General features: G+C 54.9%; 1 protein-coding gene across 2 annotated transcripts; it reads right to left on the bottom strand.

The window, feature by feature from the left end:
* Positions 1-347: 347 nt before the first annotated feature.
* Kcng4 (potassium voltage-gated channel modifier subfamily G member 4) lies at positions 348-15368 on the bottom strand. 2 transcript variants are annotated; one of them, XM_004842765.3, is made up of 3 exons: positions 14823-15368; positions 12375-13163; positions 348-5061 (listed from the first exon to the last, which is right to left on the bottom strand). In XM_004842765.3, the coding sequence occupies exons 1-3, from the start codon at positions 15006-15008 to the stop codon at positions 4282-4284; spliced, it is 1755 nt and encodes a 584-aa protein (XP_004842822.1). In that variant the 5' UTR covers positions 15009-15368; the 3' UTR covers positions 348-4281. The 2 variants fall into 2 exon arrangements, with proteins under 2 accessions (XP_004842822.1, XP_004842823.1); XM_004842766.3 differs by lacking the exon at positions 14823-15368 and having other exon boundaries at positions 12375-13560.
* Positions 15369-17412: the final 2044 nt, after the last annotated feature.

The following is a 17412-nucleotide window of genomic DNA, read 5'->3' as shown; positions in this document are numbered from 1 at the left end:
GGGCGGATGGTGCCTGCGAGTTCTTGCAGTTAGCACATTCTACAGTTCTGAGAGTAGGGGGTGAACCACACTATATTTCCTCAGGGCAATGAAACGCTCATAGATGATCTTCTTTTGATCTACTTAAATTAACAAATGTGTTGGCATTTATTGATATTTTTGCATATTCCAAGCTTGTGACTCCTTATTACTGTGCAATGAAATATATCTTTGATAATAGTTTTAAAAATAGGTTCATGGCTGGGGATTTAGCTCAGTGGCACCATGCCTGCCTGGAAAGCTCAAGGTCCTGAGTTTGATCCCTGGTACCCCCCCGCCCCAAAAAATTAGGTTCGAGAGCAGAGGGCCATGGTGTAGGGAATTTACTTTCAAGTGGTTTAGTGGAATGCTCTATGGATACAAAATTAAAATATAGATAGGACAAAGCACAAAGCAAATGGGATGATGTGTTAAAAAAAAAAAGAGGTGTGTTCGGATGCTTTATCCCTATATAAGGTTCTTGCAACTTTTTTGTGAATTTGACATGTTTTCCAAATAAAATGATGCAAACCTGATTGGTTCTCAACACCCAGTAATAATTCAGAAGGCGATGCCCCTTATTGGCACATCAGCATGAAGAAAAGGAAGGGGGCTAATAATCCACTGCTGATGGCCCTGTGCTGGGGGTGCCAGAGCTGTGCCCGTGGGAGGCAGTAGGAACCGCTGGGGGCAGAGGGCAGGAAAAGACTGCAGCGAACTTCCATCTGCGGGTGGACTACTCCACATTCTGTCGAAGGCGCATCTTTGTGGATAGGAGAGGGCTCACGGTATGGCTCTCTCCGTACCCCTCTCCTTCTTTGCTCCTGCTCCGATTGGTGGTGTAAACCGTTCCCAGAATCCCACACGGCCCCAGCTGGGAAGGACTTTCAGCCTGTCTGAGGTCAGGTGAGTCAGGAGGTCCACGGAGGCGATGTCCATGTCCATTGTCACAGAAAGTGCCAGGGACACCGCAAGACAACCCCACTTCCTCTGTCAGGAAAGCCCAGCAGAATGGGCTTTAAGCTCAGTTTGAATATTTCCTTCCAGGGCTTGGACTTCGCCTTGGACACGCCTAAGAGCAGCAGCAGGACACCCTAGAAAGAGCACTCTGCAGGAAGAAGGCTACTTGGTTTCCGGCCTGTGGGGAGGAAGAAATTGCCAGCCACCTGCCTGTTATTCCCACCCCATCCAACCACAAGGAGGAGAGGCTGCTCAGCAAGGAGAGACTCAGGCAATTTAAACCTGTCATCTGGGATGTTACCCAGGAGGAAAATTAGAGCATTTAATTAAGCCCCACATGCAAGCAATCAATTCCAATTATCTACCTCTAATTTAGAGAGTTTCAACCAGGAGTGTTTGGGACTCTGGAATCTTTTTTTTTTTTTTGGTACCAAGGATCGAACTCCGGTCCTTACACTTGGGCGCGGCAGGTGGCGAAACCACTGAGCTAAATCGCTGGCCCCGGGACTCTGGAATCTTATAATATTGATGATGGACTTATTTTAAACTTTTTGTTTAGCCTTGGAAGGCCTTTATGGAGCTGTCTGGGTGGAAGTTGGTTCCAGCAATGGGCAGAGTGGTAATTAGGAATTATTGCAGCTTGAACAAACTCCTCAGTCCCTGCTGAGCAGCAAATGGGTGTGGGGAGGTTCCAGGGCTTTTGATGGCTGTGGAAGATTCTTCTCTGCTTCCCATGGGAAGGAGGGGTGAGCATTTTTCCTCAGGTCCTGGGGCTGTGGACAGGCACTGACTGGAGGAGAGATGGCATCTGGGAAATTTCAGATTCTTCTAAACAGCATGGGTTTGCCATGTCAGAGAGCCGTCTGCCCAGCTGGACTGCTATACCCCCCCTGACGGTGCCTGGGGGAACCTGTCAGAAAACCACACAGCCAGCCAAACCCACAGGCGACAGAGAGGGAATGAGGACTACCCAGAGTCACAGAGGGAGTGAGAAACGGGGTCCCAGTAGACACCCAAATTATCCAACTCTCAGTGAGAGTAATAGTTTGCCTAAGAGTAGTTATTTTAAAAAAATTAAGCCAGAGAGGTCACATATGCCTGTAATCTCAGCTACTTGGGGGGCGGAGGCAGGAGGATTGCAAGTTTGAGGCCAGACTGGGAGACTTAGTGAGACCTCATCTCAAAATGGAAAAAAAAAAAAAGAAAAAGAAAAGGATGGGGATGTAGCTCAGTATAAAAGCCCTGGACTTGACTCCAAGCACCCCATACACAGACAAATTAGCCCAGAACAAGACTCATATGGCTGTTGTCCAAGGTGCCCAGGACACAACCAGAGGCCCACAAGACCATGCTGGTCACTTCCCGGGGCACAGTGGCGTGCCCAGGGCGGGTCTGACAGGCTGCAGAGCTTTCCCCGTGTGACAACCATGGGCCACTCTACCAAGAGCTTACTTGGAGGACTGTCAGCTTGGGAGGCTCTGAGGTCCCCCCCGGACTCCGGTTCTACATGGATGGGGTCATGTGCCTGGGTCAGCTGGGGGATACTAGGAGGAGGCCAGGCCTGGCCTCAAGCTAGATGCCAGTGCTCCCCCGAGCCAGTGCCCCCGGCCTTGCCCAGTAGTCAGGGGAGCCTGTGTGGGGCACCGGAGGCCTTGCTAATGGCTAGCAGAAGAAGCTGGGTGTGATGGTCCGTGCCTGTAACCCCAGCACTCTGGGAGGCAGAGGCAGGAGGATCAGAAGTTGGAGCCCAGCCTGGGCAGCTTAGTGACTTGGCCAGGCCCCGTCTCAAAAAAAAAAAAAAAAAATTAAAAAGTTTGGGATGTGGTTCAATGAGAAAGCCCTGGGTTCAGTCCCCAGTGCTACAATAAAGATGAGGGAAGAATGAACTCTAAGAACTCATTACCCATGATAGAAGGCCGACTGTGCCCCGTACCACCCAGGCCAGACCCACAGGCCCCACCCACCCATGAGCACCCTGGCCACCTTCTCCATAGACTCCCAGCCAGTGTGAGCAACAGTGCAGACCGTGTCGTTTCCGGGAAGTGCCAAAGAGCTCCCGGTCAGGGCCTGACGGAGGTGCTGCAGTCAGGGACCCAGAGGAGCTGGGCCCACAGGCCTCCCCGAAACACTCGGACCCTCCCCTCCCAGTCTGGTCGCACGACCCTTTGAGTGTCACCGTCATCCTCACTGGAATCGTTCACATCACTCTGCCCTCCACGAAGCACTGAGGCCTGCCATCCTCAGCCCCAACACGGTCCTGCATCAGCCTCCTCTGTGGGCTATGAAGGGCGAGGAATCTTTCCATGGATGAACCAACACACTGAAATTCGGAACTTGCGCCCAGGGTACAGGTCCTGGTCTGTGTGGGGCAGACGCTGAGGCTGCTCGTGACTCTTCCCCGAAGCTGTGGTATGTCCCTGGTACCGAGCCACGCACAGAGAGCTGAGTCTCTGCAGGGACAGTGCAGAGCCCTAAGAGGGTTGGGGAGCTGGAGGGCATCCCGCCAAGAGTGCAGCTGCCCCTGAGAGCCTCTGTGCTGGCGAGTGGCATCCCGCACGGCCCCAGGTATGCTGTGTGTGTGGGAGGGAGGTGTAGAAGGTGGGAGGTTTGCACAAACCCGGGAAGAAGAGATGGTGGCCTCGTTAGGAAACAGCACTGGCGGTGCTGAGGACAGAGAACACGCCCCTCCCACAGAGCCAGGGAAGAGGGTTGGAGGGGAAGAATGGGATTCTGCAGGCGCCATACTGACTGTCCAGGGGACAGTCCCCTGCCGTCTCCTGGACCATGGTCACTGACTGGGGCACAGACCCTGGTTAGATCTGTCCCCAGACTCGTTCTGGCCATTCTTTGTTTGCCGCTGTTGTTTTCTCATCTGTTAGCAGCCACCTCCCAGCAGTTCCCCCAGCATCCCGAGGCAGGGAGGGCGCAGGAGCTGCCACTGCTGCAAGTCCCAGGGCAGACGCTGACAAGTGACTGAACTTTGACTGTGAAGTTCTGCAGCCACAGGGACCCCAATGTGGGACATCACAGCCTCGGCAGGGCAGGAAGAGTGAAGATGGAGGACTAAGCCTGCCCAGCTAGGTGGGCTGTGCTGAGCAGACAGGCAGGGAGGACAAGGCAAGCAGACTGGACAAGGGAACAGGGCTTCAAGGTCAGGAGGACCAGAGGTCACACAGATGACACCTTTGGGCTTACAGTGGCTGCTTTGGGAGAGCTCCAGGAATCTGTAGAGATAGCTTGTTTCTGGCAAGGATGATGGGTTGGAACCACGTGCTGCACTCATGCACACACAAGGCATCTGAGCTACAGGTAGGCGGCAGGCAGGGCAGGGCCCTCGGAGGATACCAGGTCGTCCACGTCAGCCAGGAGCTCCCGCTCACTGGTGCTGGCCGCATGGGCACTCTGCAGGTGGCAGAGGCGGGCCTGGAGCCGCTCCTGTGCCCGCTTGAGCTCCAGGTAGGAGTGAGAGAAGGTGTGGAAGATGGATGTGGCCGGGAAGGCCATGATGAGGATACCACTCAGGATGCTGCTGAGTGCCACCATCTGGCCAGGCACACTGCGGGGGACCATGTCCCCGTAGCCCACCGTCGTCATGGAGATGATGGCCCACCAATAGGAGGCAGGGATGCTGGTGAACTCCAGGACCCGCCCAGACTCGTTCTCAGCCACATAGACCAATGGGGAGAAGAGGGTGACGGCCACGGCCAGGAAGAGCAGCAGCAGGCCAAACTCCCGGGTGCAGCGCCGCACTGTGAGCCCCAGCGTCTGCAGCCCAAGCGAGTGTCGGGCCAGGCGCATCACGTAGAGGATGCGCAGTGCCCGCAGCACACGCAGCACCAGCCCCACCTTCTCCAGGTAGGAGCTGCCGTTCGGCCTCTCCCCATCTTCTGGGGGCTCCTCAGACACCACCAGCGACACATAGTAAGGGGAGATGGCCAGGATGTCGATGATGTTGAGGGGCCCTTGGAAGAAGCGGCACTTGTTCCGAGCCTGGACGAACCGCAGACAGAACTCCAGGGAGAACCAGGCCACACAGATGGTCTCCACAATGAAGATGTAGTAGCATTTTTGAGAGCATTCACCCTGCGAAGGAGAGCAACAGAAGGCAGGTGGGGTTGGCAGCGCTGGCGAGGGGAGACGCCTTCGGGGGAGAAGCCTTCACAGACAGGTGTGGGCCTCGGCTCTGTGCATAGACTAATTCTCCACCCAACCTCCTTTTGCATGGTTTTCAGGTAGTGCCTGGTACGTGGCAGGTCAGCTGGGTCGGAGACTACCCTTTCCAGCCAAGTGTGGCCAGATGACCAAGTTGTCACCTACCTAGAACCACCTCTGGGTTGGGAGTGTCAGACACTGGCGTGAGTTCCTGCACCCCCAGCCCCTTCTGCAGCCAGCACAGCCCAGATGGGGCTGCAACCAACCCCAGCAGGCAGACCAGACCAGCACCCCAGGGAGATGGAACATCTGGGTGGAAAATCTGGGTCTCACAGGGACAGCTGCCCGCTTGCCTGAGTTTGTCCCCCGGGGAGTGTTTCACAAGACAGAAATCAGCAGCCCCTGCTTTGGAAGCTGAGCTATCCTGCATCTCCTTGTTACAGGGAAACCTCTGCCATCACGGATACAGGCATCTCTGGGTACCGCCATTGCTCTGCTACTGTCCCTTTAGCCACATGACAATGCTGTGAGCAGGTGGCATGGCGTCATTATGGACCTTGAGAGCTTGTGTGGAGGTTCTAGCCTGGGAGCACAGCTGCTCGTATACCCTTGACTGAGGAAATGGTCCTCCTCTATTGGGGTGGCCGTCCTCTTCCACTGAGTGTGCAGCTTCAGGAGGGAAGCACATGGAGTGGAGAGAGAGGAAGGGAACACCCGGGTGGCCAGCCAGATGAGCTGAATCAACCCTGGCGATCAATGGGGTGACAGATGTCACAGCCAGAGTGCCTTCACGTCCAGCATGGCCTCATTATAGGCCCAGAAAATGGTCACAGCAGCTCAGTGACTTGCCTGAGCTCACATAGCTAGTAGGTGGTAGCATCCAGCCCGATTCAGGTCTCTTAGCCCCTATAGGCTGTTTGGTGACTTCTCCGCGTGCCACCCCTAATCCCTCTGGGGCCCATCCTGTTGCAGATACTGTCCCAGCTCTGGGGTCTCAGTCAGTGCAGAAGCAGCATGGCTCTGGGGGCTAGGAGCCTGGGCTGGGCAGCTGTCTTGCCCTGTGACTCGAGGCTGTGACCCTCCGCCCCGGGACCTGGCCTGCTTCCAGCTAGGTGCGGCTGATCTGTGGTCACTGTTGTGTGGCTTGGCTCCCTGGCCCTGGCTCTTCACAGAGCCCCCAGCCCCTGGCTCCTCAGAGTGTGGGCCTAGAGCCCAAAACACCTGTCTCCCAGGAGCTTGTTAGGAACACCCAGCCTCATCACCTGCATTTTAGCAAGATTCCCTGGTGCACGTTAAAGTTAGGTTTGTTTTTTGTCTTTTGGTACCAGGAATCAAACTCGGAACCTTGCACTTGCGAGGCAGGCAGTGGAACCACTGAGCTAAATCCCCAGCCCCTAAAGTTGGGTTTTTTGCTGTGAATTTTTTGGTTTGTTTGTTTGGGTTCTGGGTTTCTTTCTTTTTTTTTCTTTCTTCCTTTCTTTCTTTCCTCCTTTCTTCCTCTTTTTCTTTCTCTCTCTCTCTCTCTCTCTTTCTTTCTTTCGAGACAGGGTCTTGCTATGTAGTTCAGAATGGCCTTGAACTTACCATGTAGCCCAGGCTGGCCTCGGACTCAGTGATTCTCCTGCCTCAGCCTCCCGAGCGCTGGGATTATAAAGGTGCGCTACCATGCTCAGCACATTCAGGTTTGAGAAACTGCTCCAGTGCCTTGTTCTCAGCTTCAGATGTACATTAACATCATGTGGGGGCTTGGAGAATTCCTGATGCCCAGCATACCCCCACTTTAATTTAATTGATCTAGGTTTTCGCTTGAGCAGCAGAATTTTCCAGAACCCCTGCTGATGATTCTATGGGGAGCCAGGGTTGAGAATCTGGTAATAAATATCATATATGCATATGGATGCACAGACACACACACACACACACATGCGCACATGCACGCACACACGTGCACACTCACTTGATGGATGAGTGAAGGAATGACCAAAGCCAGCTGCCTATGTGAAAAGCAAGATGTTGGCAACTGTAATTTTTTTGCATTAAAATGCTTTAAAGTGGAAAAGGAAATTACTTCCAGTGCCCAGGCTCAGAGGAACCCTAAATCGAAATGTTCTCTAAGTCTGGCTGCTACGGAAAAGGAAAGGACCTGGCCCATGCCGACCCCCGTTGGCCTGTCCCTTGCTCTGCATGTCTTTCCCTTCCCTGGAGCCGGAGCTGTTGAGAAATGGAGCCCTAAGTGCTTATGGGCCAGGTTCAAATCCTACCTCTTTTGTCCCCCAATACTAGAGGTTGAACCCAGGACCTTCACATTGGCTACACCTCAACCCCTTTTTGAAACAGGGCCCCACTTAGTTGCTAAATTGCCTAGGTTGGGCTCCGATTTGTGATCTTGCCTCAGCCCCCGAAAGTGCTGGGATTACAACTCTGCACCACCATGTCTGGCTTCTAATTCCAACTCTTGCTTGGTCTCCGCCCAGAAAGGCTGCTGTGATGAGTGCAAATGATGCTGCCGACAACTATTAGCACGCTGCCCACTTGGATACCCTGGCCTCAGACAGTCTACCCGCTCAGTATGAGGATGCCATACCTCCTCCTCTTGCTGGATTTTACAGGACGCCGAGCACATTTTCTGACCCACCGACGGGGCTTTGCCCCACCTGGCTGAGGTTTGCTCCAGGATCCTGGAGGGCTCAGGAGTTTTGGATCCTCTTTTCTTAGTCCTGCTCCAAACTTGCTATGTGACCTCAAAGTGATCCCTACGCCTCCCCCGCTCTGTGCTTCGGTTTCCAATGAAGAGGCTGAAACACAATCTGGATTTCTCATAGCTGGTTCAGAAACCCTGCCATGAGAATCCCCAAGGGTGCTGGTTACAAATGCAGATTCTTAGGGCCCCCCCATCGCTAAACGAAACCCTGGAGCCGAGTCCAGGACTGCGCACTTTGGCAACTCCCTGTGGACTCTGAGCAGCTGGAAGTGCTAGACTGGGCTGGATCCTCCAAACCAGGCCTCCTCCTTCGCTGACATCTGGAAATTTCCCCCTTGGCAGCCTGGGAAGAGCAGGGGGGCGACTCCCAGCCCAGAGAGACCTGGCCGTCCCAGGCTGCCTGCAATGCTGTCACTTGGCTATTCAAGCCATGCACACCTCTCCGTCCTCTGGGCCTGGCCAGCTCCTCCCACACTGCAGCAAGCGGCTGTGCCAAGTCACTGTGCCGCACCTGGCTCTGCTCTGCATCCCTAACCAGCCCGGCACAGGCACCAGTCAGAAAGGTCAGAGCCTCTGCAGCCAGACTGGGACGGAGGCATTTCTGGCTCCAGCTGGAGAATAATCCCCAGCCCAGCAGATATTTGTAGGAGAAAAGAGAGGAGAAGAAAGGAAAGAGAAGTTTTCTCTTTGTCTCTCTGAGAAAGTTTCTTTCCAGTTGTATTTTGTAGGGAGGGAAGTGACTCGCCCTGATTTGCTCCATCTTCCTGGGTTTGCACACAGAAACTTCAGGTCCTGGGACCCCTCTCTGTCTGAGGCGAATGGGGATGGTTGGTGTCCTTGCTTGTGGGCCTGTCCCCACTTACAGGATGCTCGGAATGGCTGTCAGGATGGCACTGCCGCCAGGCACAGTGGATTGATGGGGAAAGACCCCCAGGGCATGTTCTGGGGTGAGGCCCCAGGGCTGGCACTGTAGAGATGCTTCCTGATCTAACCGCTCTTCCTCCTCCTCCTCCTCCTCCTCCTCCTCCTCCTCCTCCTCCTCCTCCTCCTTCCTCTTCTGCTGCTGCTGCCGCCCTGGGCCCAACACCGTGGGCAGTGGGGTGGCTGGTGCTCCACTAAATACAAGGACACTGAGTTGCTGAGCTCTGGCAAGTCAGGAACCTTGGGGGCCTCGGTCTCCCCACTTTAGAATAGAACTGTCATGATGATTAAATCAGGAAATCAAAGGAAATAACTGCACAGGGCTGGGTACACAGCACGGGTCTAATAAGCACAGTCGGGTCCTCGTGTCCACCGGTTTTACAACCAACCTTGGATTGGAAATATTCAGAAGGAAAGTTTTATCTGTACTGAACACATACTGATTTTCTTTCTGTAAAAAATCTAGTCCTTATACAACACAGCAGAACAACTATTTACACGGCACTTGCAGTGTGTTAGATGTTACAAGTCATCTAAACATGACTGAACGTTGGTACACGGCACCCTTCATAGAAGGGACAGGAGCATCCTTGGATTTTGGTACCCAGGTGGGTGAGGAGTGCCCTAAACTTAGTCCTGTATATACAACTCTATTAGTTCCAAATCTCACTGTCCCCAGCTGCAAAGCTGGGGTCCTGAATGGTCACTAAAGGAGAAGACTTTCAGGCCATGGTCACTAAAGGAGAAGACTTTCAGGCCCCCAATCCTGGCAGGCAGAGGCCACCCAGGAGGACTTTCTCATGGGGTTGGGCCACCAGTTGTGCCCCAGCTATAGGCTCCAGATGGGGGCCAGGAGTGGAACCCACAGAGCTGAGCACGTGTGATGAGGGGCAGGGAACAGTGTGAAGTAGAGTCGGGAAAGGTGGCCCCCGCCCAGAAAGTGGGGAATGCATCTTTTTGGGCAGGATAGAGGGAGATTTGATGAGGAAAAAGCCCAAGTAAAGCAGAAATCTGTGAAGAATTGCTAGCACAATTGCCAAATGCCACTGAACATAGAATAGCTGTAGAGAGCAGGGGCCTCCTTGGGAAGCTGACTCAGGATCCTGGAGAGGGACAGAGGAGGGAAGATTCGGGCTGCATGTGAGAGTTTTCTAGAAAGAGGAGGCAGCAGTGGGCAGGTGGAAACTTCAGTGGGGAGGTGGCCAAATTAGAATGGCACAAGAGGGCAAGGCTCTGGGACCCAGGAGTCCCACCTGGCCTTTAGAACTCTCCCTGTAGCTGGGGTGGTGCTGCACACCTGTAATCGAGCAGTCGGGAGGATGAAGCAGGAGGACTGAGAGTTTGGCCCGGGCTACACAGGAAAATCTCGTCTCAAAAATGCAAAACAATATAACAAAAACACCCTGTGTCTTCCTTCCTCAGCCCAATCTTAGTGAGGAGCCGGAATCTCCCAGCACAGGCTGTGGGGGAAGTGTGACCCGAGAACCATGAGGTCTTCCACACCCCAGGCCTGGTTCTGCCAGGCCCTTTAGAGGGAGCCCAAGAAAACCCAGAGCTCCAGGCTCCACTGCCTCTCGGGTGCTCGGGCACTTGGCAGGAGGCTCTTTCTTCCTCCATTTAAATTTGTGATCTGGGGCCAAGACCTTTAACCCTCCCAACAGCCAGGTACGCTGCTGGAGAAGCTAGGAGAGATGGACGGGAACCTGCATCCTTAGGGGTTCTCTCTCTCCAACAAGTATCACTCCCCTCCATCTCAGGAGGAGCTCTGTGGGTCATCATGTCCCCAGGGTGTGACATTAACTTCTGGGGTGGCCCCAGAAGCAGCTGGCCAGCAAAGCAGCTGGCTCATAAAATAGGGCTGTTCTAGCCTGATGTCTCGGAGGGCAAATATGAAATACAAGGCACGCGTTGGAGAAGGAACAGCAGCTTTTTATGCAAATGTGACCCTCAGACTTGAAAGAACAAAAATCCCCGGCCTCCCTGCATCTCTGAATTATTGTCCCAGCAGCAAAGACAGACCCTCTTGGCCTGCACATCTGAGCAGCATGTGCAAAGGTGGTTTCATTGCAGGGACACAGAAAGACACTGCAGCTGGATATGAGCATCAACCTCTCCTATCCCCAAGGACAGGGCTGCCTGATTGCTCCACTCTGGCTTTGGGCTGTGACCACCTCTAATTTGATTTCCCAGGTCATGTTAAGCCATGCTGGGTCTGTAGCCTCAGTTATTTTTCAAACCATTAGGCTTCTGCACAGTTCAGATTGGGGCTCCCTCACTGTTTCTCCTTTCCCTGTGGAGCCCTAGGAGGAAGAGGCTTGTGACCACCCAGGCTCTGGCCACAGCTGAGGAACAGGGTAAGGAGATGGCTTATTCTGTCCTAATCTTTTGACTACAGAGTCCAAATGTAAACACGTCCGTGAGCAAGCGGCCTTCTAAATCCCACACTTTTGTGCAAAAGAATGAAAACATGCTTCCAATCAGAGCTCTCGTGGGGGTGGGGGTTGCTGTTTGAAAGTCTAAGTATTTTTGTTGTCTTTTTTAGGACAAATCTTTATGGGTTGGATAAACACGTTTTATTCAACAGATATTTATTGGTAGCCTACTGTATGAGTAGCACAAGCAGGTTTTCCATCTGGAAAGTCCTCTGACCCCACTGTCTTGCCCTGGGACATGTCTGCAAGGGAAGGGGACTCAGATACACTCACGCCTGTTAGGTGCATCTGTGTATGTCTTCATCGGCTCTCTTCATCTCCTGTAAGGTCAGTGCCCTGAGCTGGGACAATGGGAGCCATAGGGGAGTATAGAACAGAAGAGGAGCAACGGTTCCTATGAGAAACAATCCAGTTTTAGTCTGAGGTTCTCCAAGTAGTTCTCCTCCTAGAGAACTACTAGGTTCCTACTTCACTTCTCAGACCATCTGGTCCCCTGGCGACCTTGGCATCTCCTCCAGCTCCCTAGAGAGGAGTGGGTAAGTGAAATGTCTGCTCTGGCCTCCTGGGGGAGGGCCACTTACACATCACCTTCCCTCTGAGTCCCATCCACTGAGACTCACCGAGGGATCTGCGACTGAGACATGGACAGGAAGACTAGGCTGAGAGAGTCTCTGCCATCATCTTTAGGGTACAAAAGCAAATGTGTCCCATGCCTCAGTGTCCTCATCTGAAAACGGAGCTCTGGCCCCCATGGGAACACTGTGCTAGTGACTGGCATAAAGTAGCTGCTCAGTTAACATACACCACCCCACTGTGAACCTTCGAGGTGACAATGTCCGTTTTACCAAGGAGGAAACTGAGGCTCAGAGAGGTGAAGTGATTTGCCCCCGCCACAGAGCCTGGTGAGGCGAGGCTGGGACCAGGTGTGACTTTGTCAACATCCAGGGCCCCTTACCAGAGCCAGGGACGTAATGACTTTGGAGGGCCCAGGCACTTTGGCCTTTGTGAGCCCCCTCCTTGAAAAGAAGAAAGGAAAAAGTATCTTTTATGACGGTGCTGGTCTAAACATGAACATAGGGCACATGGAATGCTATGCAGTGTTTCCTTCTTGCTTTTAAGAAATAAAGACCTTTGCATGGAGCCCTTGAGGGACCGAGGTGCGCTCCCCGTGCCACCTGGAGACCACTCACCTTGTCCTCCTCGGCCCGGAGGTCAGGCATGGTGCTCACGCACAGGCTGACAGCCGTGGTGGCCACGAAGAGGATGGACAGGCAGGCGAAGACCTTCCCGGGCAAACCCGACTGCGGGTCGTCCACCATCTGGCGCAGCCGGTTCATGCAGCGGCCCCAGCGCGAGGGGCGCACGGCGGGCCCCGGGCCCTCGCGCCGCAGCTGCAACGCCTCCTCGCGGCGCAGCTCGGCCGCCTCCTCCCGCTTCCTCAGCAGCCTGCGCAGGCAGCAGCGCTCCAGCTGCGCCTCCTCGATGCCCCAGTAGGCCAGCTCCTCGCGGAAAGACAGCGCGCACATCTCCTGCAGCAGCACCAGCTTCCCGGCCGCCAGGAAGCTCGCGATCACGCCGAAGGCGCTGGGGCTGCGGTCGAAGAAGAATTCCTGGCGGTCGGCGTCGTAGTCGTCGCAGAGCTGTGCGATCTCCTCGTGGCTGCGGCACAGGCGGAGCCTGCTCAGGCGGCTCAGCGGGAAGGCGTCCAGCGTGGTCCAGGGCAGCAGGTACCTCTGGCCCCCCACATTCACCAGGATCTCCTTCTTCAGGTCGGTGGCCGGGGAGGCGTCTGGCGCACCCACCCTCCGTGCCCTGCGGTAGTAAAGGCCCTTGACCACCCGCGGCTCCAGGGGGCTGTGCAGGAACTGGCTCAGGGGGCTGCAGGAGCCATAGGGATGGTGCCCGGGCTTCGGGTTCCGGTATCTGGAAGGTGTGGGCATCCTGGAGGCATCCAGACCGGCAGCTGGGGGTTCACCTGTCTGACATGAGGGCAAAGCAAGAAGACGAGGAGTAGTCAGTCTCTGGTGGAGTTGTGGGCATCCTGGACATTTTCACACATTTGCTTTCCTGCAATGCCGCATGCATCATGCATTCTCTGACACTTCACTGGACACATTTATTCGGCAGCTACTACGTGCCTGAAGCGTATCAGTAAACAACCCTGGCCCAGAGGAACGGAGCTTATAGACAGAATCTGCCTGGAATGGGTGTTAGCACAGCCGCACGGCCTTCAGGCTGCATGGTCTTGGACCTGTGGCTTCACCTCTCTGATCTGAACCTCGTTCATTCCAAGGACAAGACTCACACCCTTCTGCCAGGGACAGCGAGTGAAGAGGCTCTCAATTCCCTGGGAGGCCCAGCCCCAGCCTGCCGGGCCCTCTGCTTGCTCTGGGTGCCTGGGGTGGTGTGTTGGCCACATCAGGAGCCACATCTAGGGAGCAGGGAAGGTCACAGGCGGGGCCACTTCCAGGCACTTCTGATGTGCCCGGCGTCCCCAAGGTGTAGACAGGAGCACTGCCACCTCACAGCCAGCTGACACCTGCCATCCTGGAGGGAGCAGTGAGGGCCGCTGAAGGTCCAAGGTGGTAGGCTGTGCCAGCTACACCCAGCGCCTCACCCAGGAGGCCTCTGCAAGGCACTACCCCTCTTGATTGCTTTCTCCCTCCGGAACCTTGCTGGGGATGGAGGTGACAGTCCCTCTCCACACTCAGTGCATGCTGGCCTCAGCTACCTTTGCTGTGTGACCTTGAGTTAGTTGCTCCCCCTCTCTGGGTATTGGTCTTGTATCTACAAAATGAAAGCGTTTCCAGTGCTCTCTCTATGTCAGGCCTATTTGGAGCACTTGCCTGCGGATTTAGCCCATTCAACATATTCTTTTTTTTCTTTGTACCCGGGATCCAACTTGGGACCTTGAACTTGTGAGGCAGGTGGTGGCACCACTAAGCAAATCCCCAGGCCATTCACATATTCTTAAAGATCGTCTCCACTGTTTCTCCCCCTCAGCATTCTGCCATCATTTCTTACACTATTCATTTCAGCCAGGGCTGTCTCCAGAGCTGCTATACCCTTACATTTCCAGATGCACTCCGATCAGGAGGGAACCTCGGCGGCTGAATGCAAATAAAAGTTCCTCTCAATTTCAGAGCCAGCTGGATTCCAGCAGACAGTGGAAAGTGAATCACAGCTGAAGTTTTTCACCTGCTCCCCACACAGGGCTCTCGTATGCTGCATGTGTTATGTGCTCACAGCGAACAGCCAGAGGAGTGCAGTCTGCTGAGAGAAGAGGGTCTGGAAATCCAGGGAGCTTTCCTGAGCTTTCTTACTTTCCAAGTACAGAAGCCAAGACCCAGAGAGCCGACGTGACTTGTCCAAGGTTACACAGCAGATCCAAATCCAGCCCAGGACTCAGTTTCCCGGCATGGGGCTCTTTCCAGAAACTGAACATTGCCCCCCCTTGAAATCATGGAGCAAACCCAGTTTTGCACACCCACCCCAGCAGCTGGCAGGCAAGCTGCTTTAGAGCCTGGGAAAGATGCTCACTCCCCACAGGGCTTTTGCCAGATGCCTTAAGGCATCGCTCAATGCTGTGCGCCTCCCCCCCAACAGACACCCACTTCCTCCCCTGAAGCTGAACTCACCCTCTTGTCTCTGGGAGGCTGTTTCCAGCTGCTTCTTAGTTGAGCAAGAGGACCCCATGTCTCAGTGCCCAAGGAAGGGACAGGTCTGTGGTGCAGGTGAAGGGGAAGGAAAAGTGCAGCAGTTTCTGGCAGAGTTAGTTTCCAGTCTCCTCCCTCGCCTCCTCCAGAAAGCAGAAGTTCATTCATTCCGCATCTCTCTCAGGCAGCTGCAGAGGAGTCCTGGGGGAGTGGGGTGAGTTTGGGGGATGACCCCGAAGCCCCTGTGCTCCTGAGAGATGAGGGTCTGGAGGTCCGTGCTAGATGGAGCTGGGCCAGCTGTCCTGCCTCAGCATCGGACTTCGAGCTCCAAGTCCCACGGGGACAGCCAGCCAGCATGGTCCCGCAAGGGGGGATGGGAAGGGCTTAGGAATAATCTCTCCATCAGCCAGGCAGCAGGCAGGAGCAGCCGCTGCTCTGCCAACGCTGCTCGCCCGGGCAGGCAAGGAGAGCTGTCCTCCCTCCCTGCCCAGAGGAGCGCGGCCCGGGAGGGGCAGGGGTGGCTGGGCCAGACATCTGCAGCTCCCCGTGCACTGGTGGCTCCTCGGTACTGATGATGGGGCCAGGGGTGCTGGAGGAAGTTGGGTGCCTAGGACAGCTGGGGACACCTCAGCCTTGGAGCCTATGGACGACTGGGGAGACTGCACTGGGAAAGGGGATAGGAGGAAGTGTGAACTGGGGACTCCCACGCACCAGGCCCCGGCTCTGATTCGGAAGGCTGGGTGACCTCAGGCAGGGAGGTAGTGCCTCCGAGCCTCAGTTTTGCAGTCTACAGGAAATACAGGAACAAGAGGGGTTTCAGGAGCATCAAATCCATACCACCAGAACCAGGTCCTACTGTGGGGTTGGCCCTGGGGGAGAAGTGAAGAGGAGATGCACACAGCCTGGGCCGGGCCAGCTCCACTCTGCACTGCCTTGCTGTGTGCCCTGGTGAGTCACTTCACCTCTCTGGTCAAATGAGGACAGTTGAATCAGTGAAAGCCAAAAGTGCAAAGCCGTGTCTAATGCAGTGGTTCTTCTTCATTTCCTTAAAAGGTTCTGGCCTCTGAAGGGAGGTGAACTTCACAACTCAGTTTAGAGTCAAGGCCCCGAGAGGCTTTCTCAAGGTCACTTTGCTGGCTAGAACCTGAGGGGGCCGGAGCCCACACAAAACAGAGACTTGGGGTCCACCTTGGAGCAAGGGACACCAGAGCCTGGGGCTTCCCAGCTCCCTGCAGCCCGGTGACAGGGACGAAGGCATCAGGCAGGCAGGCAGGCGGGCAGTGGGTGGTCCTGTGTGGCTTTTAGACCATGTCACTTGAGCCTCAGTGTCCTGCAGAAGTGGTTGAAGGCCTGGCATGGGCGGTGGTGGCTGAGAGGAGAAGAGGAGACGCCCTGAGCTGGTGTCCCCTCGAGCCCATCAGACTCCCTTCAGTGCATGAGTTCAAATCCAGAATGCACCTCCTCCCCGCTGTGTGCCCTGGAGCAAGTGTCTTCGCTTCTCTGGCCTCCCTTTTCCCGTTTGTGACTTGAAGGTTATGGTGCCTCCATTGCGCTGATGAGTGCCGAGCAGACCAGTGCCTGCCCTGGTTCTGAGTGTCAGCTGAGCAACCTTTCCCGAGTCACAGGGGAGACTACGGTGAAGACAGGAGGACATCTGCTGCTGAGAAGACTTATTTACTTTGAAATGTTTGGCTTTGGAGATGAGGTCTGGCTATAGAGTTCAGGTAGGCCTTGAACTCACTACGTAGCCTGGGCTGACCTGGAGCTCACGGTGATCCTCCTGCCTCAGACCCTGAGTGCTGGGATCATAGGCATGTGCCACCACATCTGGCGAGGAAACTTTATGAAAAGGAAAAGCTGACCTACTGATCTAGCACAAGCCCTTCACTGGACCTAGAAAGGAGCTGAGATCTCAAGGGGAAAGACCATGTGACCTTCACAGTGGCCGTGGTGGGCCCGGATACAGTGAGGACTCACAGCCCAGAGCTCCTCCTACAGCTCTGGGTGCCTGTTAGCACAGGCGCTGCGCCCAGACTCCAGGGGCCCTGACACTGAACCTGCGCCCAGCGGGCCCGCCCCTCTCCAGGCATTCTCGGAGTCCTTGTGCTGGCCTGTGCACGTCTTCCTGCTCCCAGTGACCCACCCTATGGAGACACTTGGGCTCACCCCATCCCCTTCCACTGGGATGCTGGACACATGATCAGGCCCCTCCTCTATGTCTTCTGAAGAACAAGGGGCGGGCCATGGTGGCATGACTACTGTCCTGCACCACTGTAACAACACAACTGCACTAGCACATGGCTCTGGAGTTCAGAAGCTGGCAAGGGGTCTTTTGAGTTTAACCCCAAGGTGTGGGCAGAGCTGCGTTTCCTCCCCCACCCCCGTCTCTTCCTGTGCATAAAGACCGCCTGCATCCCTTTGCTTCTGGCCTCTTCCTCCCTCTTCAAAGCCAGCAGTCTACCTACCTCTATTTCTTGCCTCACTTTTCTCCTCTAATTGGGACTCATCTTCCCCTCTTTCTCTTATAAGGGCTTTTGTGATTGCATCAATTCACAGCATAAAGCAGAATTGT

This window comes from Heterocephalus glaber, unplaced genomic scaffold, assembly GCF_053883595.1.
Source record: "Heterocephalus glaber isolate CG9 unplaced genomic scaffold, H.glaber_assembly_v1.0 deba00000071, whole genome shotgun sequence".
In the NCBI taxonomy this organism is placed as follows: Eukaryota; Metazoa; Chordata; class Mammalia; order Rodentia; family Bathyergidae; genus Heterocephalus; species Heterocephalus glaber.
The sequence above is the reverse complement of the archived record's forward strand: the minus strand, read 5'-3'. Positions and strand labels throughout refer to the sequence as shown.